Genomic DNA, 13581 nt, shown 5'->3' on the forward strand with positions numbered 1-13581 from the left:
AGGGCTGAGCTCCTGGGAGAAGGGGCCAGGGCCCTCAGGAGATGGGGAGCAGCTCCACTGCCCAGGGCTGACCACAGGACACTTGGCAGGGAGGAGCCCCTGGCAGCAGCCATGGCTTGGACTGGCTCTCACCTGGCAGTGCTCTAAGCAGCAATATTCCTGCAGCAATATTCCTGCTGCAGGAATGGGTGAGACTGTGTTTCCAGGCAGTGGCTGGATCAGCATGGTAGGAAAAACCTGTCTCCCATGTTAAGGACCAAGTTTCCAGCTTCAAAGATCGAGTGCCTACAGAAATGTTAATTAATGCTTTTCCCTTCTCTGTCTTTCAGGGATCTGAACTACAACGAGCTGCTGGAATTCCCTGGGGCTATCAGGACACTGGGCAGACTGCAGGAGCTGTGAGATTTTTCTTTTATTCCTTTTCAAACCTCCTCCCTGTGGGACAGTGACCAATAAAGCATCGGGTGTGCTCTGACTTGAGGAGAGCACTCAGCCCAAGCCTTTCTTTTCCTTCCCAGCCCTATCCACTGCATCAAAGCAGTTTTCCCCTCAATTTCCATCAGCCCTGACCAGCTCCCCATCAGCCTCCACACTTTGGAGGGCAGTGGGAGTCTCTGCCAGCCTTGGAGCAGGTTCGTCCTACTGCTCCTCACTCTCCTGTGGCACCACAGGGGCTCAAATTCCATCTGTTCTCTGGCTGCTTCTGATGCCCATTCCCCAGCTTGGGACCACAACCTGGACTTAACCATGTTATTGTGAGGCCACAGTTTCTGCAGGCACTGTGCCACCTCCTCTAATGCAAAGAAACTTTGGATAAATTTATAGGATATCTCCCTTAGGATAAATTTATAATAGGGAATTACCAGATTATGACCATTTTAGTGGACAGCTCTCCTTCCTCTAACTGGTCAGCCTGGGAGACACTAACAATAAGAAACCATCCCACTTATCACCCACGAGGGTCAAAGCCCCAGGGTGGGGTGAGTTGATGTGGATCCACAGTTCCTGTGTCACACTGGTGCTAGGCTGGGGTGGGACAAAAGCAGCTGCTCTCATGTTTCTGGGAGCCTTGGAGTAAAAATCTGACACTACTTTTTTCTTTACTGGAAGAATTTTCATGAGATTTCTCTGTTCAGCCTAGATACCATCATTATTCTCACCTTCAAAATGAGAATAGGATCCTTAATCCCCTTAGAGATGGCTTTTGAAATGCCTTCACTAAAAAAGAGGCAAATTCCAAAGTGTCATCAACTAATCACCTGTTCAGACTCCTCTGGGATAAACAACTTGGGCATCACCCAGAGCTGGGTCTTAGTCCTGGACACAGGAACCTGTGCCTGCCTTTGCTGTACAGGAGGTCAGACTGTGGCCACAGAGCTCTCTTCTGCTGAGAAAGTTTGCTGATAGAAATTTTCACAGAATTCACAATGTTCACAGAATCCAGAGAATCACCAGGTTGGAAGGGACCTTCAAGATCATCGAGTCCATCCCAGCCCCAGCACCTCAGCTGAACCCTGGCACCCAGAGCCACATCCAGGCTTTGTTAAACACACCCAGGGATGGGGACTGCACCACCTCCCTGGGCAGCCATTCCAGAACTTTATCACTCTTTCTGTAAAAAACTTTTTCCTAATATCCAACCTATATTTCCCTTGGTGCAGCTTGAGGCTGTGTCCTCTGGTTCTCAACCTTAACCAAAAATATCCCAGCTAGAGCTACAAATCCTTTAAAGTCACATGGGCTGATAATTCCTGGCACACTCTGGTTGGCAGCTGTGGGGCTGTAATGGAAACCACCCACAAAAAATGTAGTTCCTGGTGGATAGAAAATCTTGTATTTGCTTGTTTCTGTTTCCTGACCTGTAAAGTGTTAAACCTGAAGTCCTTGTACCCTCAGTGGGGTTGGGGGAGTCACATATGGAACACCCACAGAGTAAATGCAGCAGATTTTGTCCTGCCAAACCACAGACCTTGTTCACCTGCTGGGATGATGCTGCACCTGGGAATGAGTCTGTATCTCCTATTTGATGAATATTTTGAAGGGTCTCTGACTTTCAAAGTATTGAGAAAAGAAGATTAATTGAATTAATACCAAGATATTTGTTTTTCCCAACAGCGGTTTTCATAACAACAACATCAAAGCTATTCCAGAGAACGCATTCGTTGGGAATCCCCTCCTCCAAACAATGTAAGAAGATTAAGTGATGTTTCCTACATCTTTACATTGCCCAGGAAGGAGCATTTCCTGCTGTCTTTAGTTGGGGTTTCTGACAGTGGCCAAATGACAACAATCTGATATTTGCTATCCATGTGCCAAAGCTGAAATTGCTGCTTCTGGGCTCCTTCTCAGAACTGCTGTGGGTTCTCCTTTCAGAGGACAGTGTTGCCTCTGAACACAACCTCAGGAGAGATGGTGAGAGAGAAGAAATGGCCATGGGAGTGAGGGGAGGATTCCCTTCCCCACAGGAGGACAAGAGATCAGTCCAAGCTCAGGATCTTTGAGGCCCTTGGGTGCTGTGGGATGTGAAGTTTGGGAATCCTCACAGGGTGAGGAATTCGATTTCCCTGCAGCTGACTTTTGCTGCAGCACAGGCTGATGGCAAGGAAGGAACAAAACACAGGTGGTCTGCATGGAAACCACCTAAGCCCTGGCTGACATCTGCTGCTGTTTATTCCTTGTGCTCAGAAAAGCTGCTGGCCAGCTACAGCAGCAGCCACACGTGTCAGAGAGCTGGGACTCCAGATCCTGTGTGTCTGCCCAGAGCTCTGCAGATAAACACACCCAGCTGTCAGGTCATTTCTGCTCTGACCCAGGCACATTTAGGGATTTTTGGATACTTCTCTGAACCACACAGATATGGAAAATCTTGTGACAAAAGCTCTGCTTGTCCAAACTGGACTTAAATGATAGAAATACCAATATCTGGAAAGCCATGGTGACACTGGGTGAAACCATTCAGTGCTCCAGCCAGAACAACTGCCCCATCCCCATCTGCTTGGGCAGCATCCACAAGGTGATGATGGGGGCCAATACTCCCAGAATGTTCATCTCTCCATGGCATCTGCCCCTCTAAAGTCTTTCACAGTGAGTGGGGAGGAAATGCTTCTTCTAGGAGGTGACTCAACTCCTCCCACGTCACTGGGTCCTAGAAGAGCTCACTTCACTGACTGTGACAAGTGGGAAAGTGCTGTGTGTGACACCACAGGAGTGTCCTCCAGTGCAAGGTGTTTCTCAGTAGGACTGAAGAAGGGTTTCACACATTTCCAGCCCATCTGGTTCAGCAGGACCCCAAAGAGCCCGTTGAGAGCAGCAGGAGACCTCAGCTGTAGCAATGTCCAGCCAAAGCAGGCCATGGGAGAGCCTGTGGTTATCTGGGAGCAAGAATTCCTCACAGCCCAGCAGCACCCCTGCATGGCTTGCTGCTGGTAGATCTGAGGCTCTTGACCTGTAACAGCATCTTCTCTTTGTGTGCAGCAGACTCTGACCTGTTCCCCTTTCCCATTGCAGCCATTTTTATGACAATCCCATCCAGTTTGTTGGACAGTCTGCTTTCCAGTACTTGCCGAAGCTCCACACTCTGTAAGTTCACCAAGCACGTCCCCAGAGAGGTGTGTGGCCAGGGGCAGTGACATCCAAGCTCCAAGCCCTGTGTACTGGGCACCTTTGAGGCCTCCTCCCTCCCTTCTTCCAAGCCCCTGTGCCGATAGAGGACCATGAGGTCACTCTCTTGTCCAAACCCAAAGGTTACTCCAAGGAGTAACTGCAAATGTTTTCTTCTGAGGAAGGATAATTTTGAAAAGGCATTTTGGAAGCGGCCACCAATTCCTCCTCCCCACACAGCTGACAGGCACTGGGGCTTCCCAGGGTCTCCACAGCCATGCCAGGAGCAGCAAAGTGCCACACACAAGTGCCACAGCTTTTTCTGCTGTTGCATGATTGCCCAAACAGAAGGACACTGAAGGCATCTGCCTTCCTCCACGAGATGGAGAAGTGGAGGAACATGTCCCAGCACCATGGCACAAATGCTATCACTGGGCAGCCAGCAGTGGCACTGCCTCCTTCACATGTTTGGCCCTGTCCCTGCTCCAGGGCCACCAGCACAGGCTGGGCACCACCTGAACCACAACAGCTGCCCCACATTGGCATTTCAGCCGACCTGTTGTGGCACAGCACTAAAAATACTGAGGCAGAGGCAACCTCATAAATCTCTATTTATAAGCCTCACCCAGGCACATAAAATAAATCATTCAAATAGCCCTGCATTCTTTAGATCCAAATGCATAGACCCAGGGAGGCTTGGGTGGGATGCCCTGCTTACATTCCCCATGGTAATTGTTTGGGGTTTTTTTATTTAATTTGGGTAGAGATCGTGCCAAGAATGTCAGTGGCTGGGAGAGGCTTTGAGCTTGCCAAGTCTCCCTGCATGGAAGTCCCAGCTCCATCTCGCTGTATCCACACAGTGTCTGCTCCAGCCACAGGGACAGTGCTGGGCCTTGATGCCATCAGGGTGTGAGGAAGCAGATTTGCCACCCTGGCTGATGGGTCTGGAACCTTGGGCAGCTGCAGGTGCCTCCAGGTGCTCTGCCCACCTCACTGCACCCTCGTTTCCCTGCAGGTCACTCAATGGAGCCACGGACATCAGGGACTTCCCGGACCTTAAAGGCACCACCAGCCTAGAAGTCTTGTGAGTGGCACCTCTCTCCCTTTTACCCTGCTCCTGTGCTCTTCCTCCTCCAAGGTGGTCCAGGCTGTTTCAGCGAGGACAACTTTCCAACTTTCCCAGTGCTGTGCAGTGTTCAGCTCTGCCTCTCCCTGGCCGCTCACCCTTCTGCTTCGTTTCACCCCTGTGGCTCCTGAACGCAGCTTTCCTCCCTGTGAGTGGCTCTCTCAGTACTCTTCAGTGTGCTCCAGTCTTTTTTTTTGTTTGTCTGGTTGGTTTTTCCTTCCTTCCCTCCTGCACCTGTGAAGGAGTGAACCAGTGAGTGCAGTGCTTCTGCTGCACCCCAGTGTCTCTGCCCATACTGGAACCAGCACCGTGGTGCAGTTCAGGAAACATCTGCCACCCAGGCTGGGGCTCCTGCAGCTGCTCTGGTCCCCTCCCCACGCCCCCAGGGCCTTGGAGGACGCACTGCCCCTGGCCACACACGGTTCTCCTCTCGTGGACACCGTCCCAACACTGTCCAGGGGACACAGGGACACACCATCCATCCCTCAGACATGGCAGCCCTGGCTCCAGGCCTGTCCAGCCTGGACAGTGGCAGCAGGGATGGCAGAGCATGCTACAGAGGCTGCTGCCACCTGCCCCAGCAAGGCCAAGGATCCATGAATTCAATACTCAGCAGTGGCCCAGAACTCTTCACATTCACCTTAGCCAGGTCCAGCAGTGCCTGTTCCCAAAACTGCCAGGCAGGATTTTGTCCTCTCCATGGATTTTATATTGTCTCTCCTGCCACTATCTGGGACTGGGTTTCTGGGTCACAGAGTCTGGGTGCTGGCTGTCAGCAACAGCATTTCTTTTCTCTCCTCCATCCCTCTAGGACCCTGACCCGGGCAGGAATCCATTTCCTCCCCAGAAGGATGTGCCAGCAGCTGCCCAGCCTGCGAGTCCTGTGAGTACCCCGTGTCTGTGGCCTGCCTGCTCCTTCCAAAGGGCCCTCAGGAACTGGGCTTTCCTTTTGTCTAGCTCAGGGAAAGGACCATCCTGTGGTTCTTGTTCCCATCATCTTTTCCATGCAGAAATCACCACCTTGTCCATCACTACTCTGAGCTCTTGCTTTTCTTGCCCTCGCTGCTCCATCCCAGCTGCTGCAGCCAGGCACCTCCTTGCTCTGCACCAGCAGGACCTGTCCCCTGCCCATGCAGGGGGAGTAGAGAGAGTGCAAAAGGAGATGGGTAAGGATGGCCAGAGCCCTTCACAGCTCCTCTTAGCCCAAAACCAAGGGGGAAATCACCTTCACCCTCTGCCCCAGCCTTGGCTTGTCGCAGTTGGAGCTGCAGCAAGTGCCATCACCTGGAGGAAGGATCCTGTTCATGTCCCAGGAGGGATCAGATCTGACCTGATGGAGACCTGTGAGGCCACAAGGCCTCATTTCCTCACCTGGGGCAGCACAGCCAGGTCAGGGTTTGGCTTGGTCTCTGTTTCTTTGGCTCTGCCTGCTTAGCCAGGCACTGAATGATGCTGGGGGGTCATGCTCTCTCCTTTAGCTTGGTGCACGATGAAATCAACATCTCAGAAAGGTCCTGCACCATCTCAGGAATCACACCCCTGGTTCCTGAGATCCCCAACTATGTTTGCAGTCAAAGACATCCTCAGGAAATGAGTCATGAGCCAGATTTATACAAGTTTGCAGCCTTAGGGCAACAACAGGCTTGCCTCTCATCAGTCTTTATACAAGCAAGCTGAAAAAGAAAACAAGTTTGTTCCAGGAAAGCAACAGGAGTGAATTCTTGATCACAGAAATTGGAAACAAGAGTAAAACATAAAAATAAAAGAAGACAATTTGTAACTTAGGAGATTACAGGCTTTTGGTTCCAGATGTCCCTGTAGGGAAGATCTCTCATCTTTAGACATCTGGACCAATTCAATGGACGAGTTGCTACAAAAGTGCAGCCTTTGGGCTGGCCCAGGCTGTTGGGTCCCAGAGCTCTGTTCATGTTTGCAGTTATCAGACTGCAAGCCCTCACAGCAGAGCCTGTTCTTTGTGCCTACCCCTCACCACCATGTGGGACAGTTTTATTGGGACACACCACCTTGTTCCTTGCCCCCTGCTCCTCTTCCCTAATGAACATTCCTGACATTACCTGCATTGCTTTGGGGTTTGGAGACAGAGCATGAGGGCCAAGGTTTGTGCATGTTTACATCTCTCTGGCCTTTGAAATGCCTTGGCCCCTGTCCCCACAGAGCCAGTGCCTGTCTCTGCCTGTGGAACTGTGGCTGTGACACCTCTGGCCATAGATGACACAGGTAAAGCTGCATTTCCAGGTGTGGACTCTCTGCAAGGACCCTGCACAGGGACTGTAGAGCCACTGCAGGGGCAGAGGGTCACAGCCATCCTGGGATGCCCCACACAGGCAGGGCAGCCTTGGGCATCAACCTGGCATTGACCTGCTGCTTTCATCCAGAGCTCCTGCTCAGGGCACACATTTCCTCTGACAATGGGACATCCTGAGGTGGAAGGGACCCACAAGGATCATTGAGTCCAGCTCCTGGCTCTGCACAGAACACCCCAACAATCCCACCCTGGGCCTGACAGAGTACTCCAGATGCTCCTTGGACTCTGGAGGATTTGTTTTTCTCCTCAAGCAGAAACTCCCCTGAGCAGAGCTGAAGTCCTTGGTGCCATCAGCACCTTCATCCTGGTGTGCTCCCAACAGAGCATGAGGGACTGAGGCTGCTCTGTTTGTAGATTCTGGGCTGCACCTGGTTACCCTCACTCTGGAGGAGCCAGAAATAACTCCTGGGGCTGGTTCTCCCCATCACTGTCAGCTCAACTCCAGCCCTGTCAAGCCCAATGTATTGACACAGGGACCAGGGAAAAGTGGCTGATGCCAAGGATTTTCTCCATCCTGGGTGACAGCCTCCAGAGCCAAGCACAAACCTTTTGCTTGCTTTTCCCTCCCTCCTCATCTCCACCATGGAAAACTGGTGGTGAGTGGGTTGGCAAAAAATAAAAAATAATTGAAATATTTTAGGAGCAATCTATTGGCAGAAAGATGGAAACCGAGTTTGGAAAATCGGCCGGGAAACCACATACAAAACTTTACCCTGGGGTAAATTTCCCTTGAACAACCACAAATCCAGTCTCTGCTGGTGGGGGAAAGAGCTGGGTTTAAACAGTGCTCCTTACCCAGCCTGTTTCAGCTTCAATGAATTCTCATGAAGCTGTGCCAGGGTGGGTTTTCCTCTGACTATCAAGCCACTCTAGATGCTGACAGGACACTGAGCCATGAACCAAGGCAAGAGGAGCTGCTGCAAATTGCTTTCGAGTGACAGCACTTGGAAAAACAAGGACCAGAGGTTGTCAAAGTCTGTAATGTCCTGATCAAAATCCCTGCCAATGCCACAGCCCCTTCCCTGACCTCGGGACAAAGGCAGGAAAGTCTGAAGGGGGAGCAGGCAATGGGCAGTGGGGTTGCTGTGCCAGGAGGGAGCTGGTCAAATCCTCCCCAGGCTCTGCAGGCACAGCTGCAGCTTGTGCAAGCTCTGGCAGAAATACCTGTGTGCTGTGCCCATGGAGAGCAGGGCTGGGCACGGCAGGAGGGCACAGGAGGGTTTCCTTGCCCAGCTGACTTGAGGCTGGGGAGGACAAGCCCACCCCAGCTGTACCAGCAGCTCCATCAGCCCCCAGGCTGTGCAGGGAGCTGGGCTGGGGGTGGGCGAGTGGGGAAATCATGGGGCAGCCTCACCCTGCTCAGAAATCATGGGGCAGCTCTCACCTTATACAGAAATCGTGGGGCAGCCCAAACATTGCACAGAAATCATGGGGCAGCCCAAAACTTGCTCAGAAATCATGGGGCAGCCCTCACCCTGCTCAGAAATCACAGGGTAGCCCTCAACCTGCTCAGAAATCGTGGGGCAGCCCAAACCTTGCTCAGAAATCGTGGGGCAGCCCAAACACTGCACAGAAATCATGGGGCAGCCCTTGCCCTGCACAGAAATAATGGGGCAGCCCAAACCTTGCTCAGAAATCGTGGGGCAGCCCAAACCTTGCTCAGAAATCGTGGGGCAGCCCTCGCCCTGCACAGACACCCAGAGCCAGCAGCAGCTGCAGGGGGGATCCCCCTCTCTGGGTTGCCAAAGTGGAGCTGTGCAGGGTGAGGTGAGCTCACCTTGCTCTCCAGCAGCACCTGCCTTCCAAGGGAGGGCTCAGGGGCACTGGCTTCTGGTGTGCCAACATTCCTGTGCTGTCCTTTCCCTGCAGAGAGCTGTCACACAACCAAATTGAAGAGCTGCCCAGTTTCCACCGGTGCCAGCAGCTGGAGGAGCTGTGAGTATGGAAATGTCCTTTTTTGTGCTGTGCTCTGGGGAAAAGGGGCTGCTTTGAGGAGAGGGGTGGTTCCCACCCACAGAACTCCCAAGCACTGGGGAAGCTGGGCATTGTAACTCACTGTTTGGAGTGCAGCTGGATCAGAGCTCCACTCTCTGCCCCTGTGCACACACAGAATAAAAACACATCCCCTGTGCACAGCAGCTTAATTCAGGTCCTGTCAGAGGTCCCAGACACTTCAAACAGAAGTAGGATGTGACAGCACTGAATTCCCTTCTCTAACTCCAGTCCCACCATGAGCTAATCAAGAATGGGGTTTATGTTCACCATAAATGTCTTCTGCTCAAAGGAGGGGCCCCATGCCATGGGCACAAAGCAGCTCTTGTCCACGCTCCTCAGGGAAGGGGGATTCTTTCCTCAGCTGTACCTCTGAAACCAGGTCCTCTCCAGGCCCCAGGAGGCACTGCTGCTGCTCTGAGACAAAGTTATTCACACTCTGCTCAAAATATGGCCCTGCACTTCAAACAGAACACAAATTCTTGGCCTTTTGGAGAAAAACTTAAAAAAAACCCAATTAAGATAGAGTCCATGATTTTTCAGTGGATTCTGCTACCTGGAAGAAGAGAGGTATGGGAGCTGCATCCCCATTAAAAACCCACAGGAGAGGCTGTCCCTGCTCTCTGTAGCACCTCAGCCTGGATAGTCAGAGCAGCTCCTCCAGCCTCAGCAAACTGGACATTGGAACACTGTGAAACCACATGGAAATGAGAGTACACAGCCCCTGCTGCTTTTTATGGCAGCTGGGAGAGTACCCCCAGGAAAACATTTGGAAAAAAATAGAAAGTACACCCAAAAAAAGACAAATGTTCAGAATTTCAAACCTGGAGTTTCACACATTCTGCCTGAGTTCCTTCTTACAAAATTTTATATTATGCCAAATTCAGACTTAACATTCATGTAGAATCACATTAAATCCCAGTTTCTGGCTACTGAAATCAAATAGATTATGCCTCTATACCTATAAAAATCAGAATATTATATTAATATTAAATATTAATTCTTTTTCTCAACCTTGCTCCAATCCCCTTCTGCCCAAACTCCACCTCTTCCAACCAGTGAGAGCCCCAAATCTGTGCCCACATCCTCCAGTGGCTCCCAGGTGAAATCCCAGGGGCACTGCCAGCCTGGGGCACCACGGGGGCAGCTCAAGTGCCCTCCTTTGGAACAGGGGCACATGGCCAAATACCAGCTGAGACACCTGAGCCAGCACATGAGAGTCCTTGTGGGAGATGAGTCAAGATCATTTCTGAGTCCAAAGGCAGGTTACCCACCTGAGAAATGCCCAGCACACAGCAGGCAGGGGCTGTGTCCCCTTGCAGAAGGTCAGAGATGGGGGGACACTGCTTCTGCAGATCTGGGAATTCAGGGTGGGCTCACACGAGGGAAAACAGCCCTGAGGAACCAAACCTTTCCCACAAGGTGCATGGCTGGAGCATCCAGGATGTCCCTCGAGGATGTGGGAGTGTGTAGGTCAGTCAGCAGAGCCTGTGTGAACTCTCCCCCTGCTTTTTCCCCATCCCCAGGGGATGAAGGAGCTGGAAAGGGGATGTGGAGGGCTGAGGCACTTCATGTGCAGATGTGGACAGTGGGTTCTACAAAACATCAAGAAATTTCTTCATGAAACACTGAGACACCTTCAGCCCTCACCCCTTCATCCTCCCCAAGGCAAAGGGCAGCGCCACAGGGTCCTTCCTGAAGGGGCACACAGATCTGCTTGCTCATCACTGGCTCCAAGCTCTCAGCTTTTCCTCTGGAAAAAGCAGTTTGGAGGCTTAGGGCCGAGCAGAGTAGGAAACCAGGGTGGGTTTGGGGTTAACAGGGCACCTTTGGCCACTGCACCTCAACAGTTCTTTACTGAGGCACGATGCCATCAAAAGCAGAGGCTGTCCTAGCCCTGGAGCTGCCTGGAGGAGAGAATGGCTCTGACACATTTTGCTGCTCATCCTGTTTCACTCCTGAAATAAGAGTAGGTCTCCCAAGCACAGCAACTTCCACGGTGACAGTGCTGCCCTGGGCAAAGATCTCCATACCTGCCTTCAGCTCTCTTCTCAAACCAGTTTCTGTTTCCCAGGGGTCTCCAGCACAACAAGATCCAGGAGATCAGAGCAGACACCTTTGTGCAGCTGATGGCCCTGCGCTCCATGCAAGTATTGTCTGCCAGGGACCAGCTGGGTGGTGCTGGGGAGGGGGACCCTGAGCCCAGGTGGGCTGGGGGAGCCTCCAGCCTGCTCTGTCTCTGCTGGGAGGCTTTTCTGTTGTCCTCTTCCATTCCTCCTTAGGAGAGAGGAGGCACAAACCATCCTTTTGGCTTCCCCCATGCCTGCAGCAATCCCTCCTTACCTGCCCCTCGTGCCCACACCCCCACACATCACAGACAGCTCTGAATGCCAGGGGGAGCCCAGGGCAGCACCTGAGGGTACCTGAGCTCCAGCACCCTGCTCTGGGGCCGTGCACTCCTGGAACACCCATCCTGTTTGTTTGAAAGCTCCTCCCCAGCCCTCAGCAGCTCCACAGGTGCACCCAGGCACCTCCACACACACAGAGCCACCTCCCAGGTGCCAGGAGAGCTGGCAAGGCCTGAAGGGCACAGCTGCTCTGTGACAGCTGGGAAGAGCCCTGACAGGCTTTATTTGCTGTCCTGTTAGGGAGTGCACTAAATCCCACCCAAGCTGTTCCCATGGGGCAGCAATGTGAGTGCCATTTATAGCTCCCGGGATCCCCTGGGTGTCACAGACACCACAGGTACACCTGAGGTGTGGCAGGTGACACTGCAGACACCCAGGGAAGCCTGAGCATGCTGCCCCAGCCCAGTCACACACAGCTGAGAAAGCTCTGGCAGCTTTGGGCATGTTCTGGTCTCTGGGAAAGGATCCATCCCAGCCAATGTCACACACACTGAGCAGGGAGCCTCACTCCCTTACAGCTGGAGAGATGAAGGTTGGCCTGTAGTCAGCCTTAGGGCAAGAAACGTGTCCCAGTTTGTTGGTTTGCTCTGCTCTGCTTACAGAGGGAGTGCAGCTCTCTCCCTTGGATGGAGGCAGAGCTCATTGAGGGCACTCAGTGAATCCAAAGCACCTGTGCATGGCAGGAGACATTTTAAATCACCTTCCCAGACCCCTGGCCTATTGGGGTATCTGTTACTGATTCCTCGACTTCTGGGGCTCAGGCTGGGCCCCCCTGGGGGCTCCCCTGTCAGGGTGGTTTTGTGTCAGGAAAGAGAGAGACACTGGATTGTGTCAGGAAAGAGACACTGGACTTTTTCGGTCTTCAGGTTCTTGTTTATTATTATCTCATCTAAAGTTTTGCATGCTGTCCACACCAGGCTCAGCATGCTGGAAAGGCACCATAAAAATGCCAACAATCTCTTGGTACAAGGTCTTTTAAGACTAAACTGTCCAATTAAGAACTGACACCTGGATTATTTTCCCTTTTAACCCAATAACTGACCCCACAGAGCCCCCAGTGTGGATTTTTTTGCCCAATTACAAAATGCCACCCAAACTTATGGAGAAGGAGGAAGAAGAATGAAGAAGAAACCCAGGACAACACCCTGTGCCCTCCATCTTGCTTCCATCCACAACACACTAAAACTCCCAAACCCTCAATTTCTCACCCAGTGATCCCCCTGCACTGCTCTCTAGAATCTATTTCACACTTTTGTGGCTTCCAGTCTATCTTGAAGTCTGGGAAAGTTTCTCCATGAATGAGGGTCAGAGTCAGAGCTGCCCTGGGGGTCAGGGCACCCCAGGGCAGACAGAGAAATATTCCCTGTGGTGCTCTGGGTTTCCACACTGGCCCTATCTGCCTGGGCCACACCCAGCACTGTGACTGCACTGGGGATGCTCTGGCACTAAGGCATGACCTGTTTGGCATGTTGGCAAAAAATTGCCCAATTTACAGAAATCAAGCCAGAAAAGAACATTTTTAACTGATCCTTTCCCATTGATCTCAGCAGAGGAGCTCCTGCAAGGCAAACTCTTGTGCCCTCTGTTGGAAACCACCCATATACAGCCCCAGACTTGTCTGGGGGGAGCTGCAATGGGACAGAAATTGCTGCTGGCCAAGGGGCTACAGATCCCACAAGTGCTCCCACCAGGGCCCCTGGCTAGGCCAGTGTCAGCAGCTCCACTGCCCTGCTCTGCTCTCTTCTCACTGCTGTGTCCTTGCCTTGCAGAGACCTGAGCTGGAATTACATCCAGTTTATTCACCCAGAAGCCTTTGTGACCCTGCACTCCCTCACCAAGCTGTAAGTTGCAGGGCTATTTCTTTCACCAGGGATGGGAGGTACCTGAGCACCTCAGAGTGACTCCCTGGGCTACCAGAACTCCTGGGATTTAGATGCTGGAAGACTGACCTGTTGAGGTTCATGTCTCAGCACTGATGTGGACACAACAAATCCTAAGTTTCCTATTAGTACCATTAAAAAAGGGATGATGAAGCACAGGAGGGGCCATCTTCAAGATGCTTTCATCCTGAACACTTAAACCTCCACTTCCTGATGCTTCCATGGCTGCCTTAGATGCCTTTAAGGAAG

The 13581-nt window shown here is 52.1% G+C and overlaps 1 protein-coding gene across 1 annotated transcript in view; it reads left to right on the forward strand.

The window, feature by feature from the left end:
- Positions 1–13581, forward strand: part of LGR6 (leucine rich repeat containing G protein-coupled receptor 6) — a 163247-nt gene that overhangs the window by 135263 nt on the left and 14403 nt on the right. The window contains exons 7-14 of the mRNA XM_084220828.1: positions 330–398; positions 2116–2187; positions 3508–3579; positions 4616–4684; positions 5538–5609; positions 8922–8987; positions 11119–11190; positions 13222–13293. Of these exons, the coding sequence (XP_084076954.1) occupies positions 330–398; positions 2116–2187; positions 3508–3579; positions 4616–4684; positions 5538–5609; positions 8922–8987; positions 11119–11190; positions 13222–13293 (564 nt within the window). The remainder of the gene's footprint in view (positions 1–329; positions 399–2115; positions 2188–3507; positions 3580–4615; positions 4685–5537; positions 5610–8921; positions 8988–11118; positions 11191–13221; positions 13294–13581) is intronic.

The sequence above is a fragment of the Fringilla coelebs genome, assembly GCF_963513975.1.
Source record: "Fringilla coelebs genome assembly, chromosome: 23".
Taxonomy (NCBI): domain Eukaryota; kingdom Metazoa; phylum Chordata; class Aves; order Passeriformes; family Fringillidae; genus Fringilla; species Fringilla coelebs.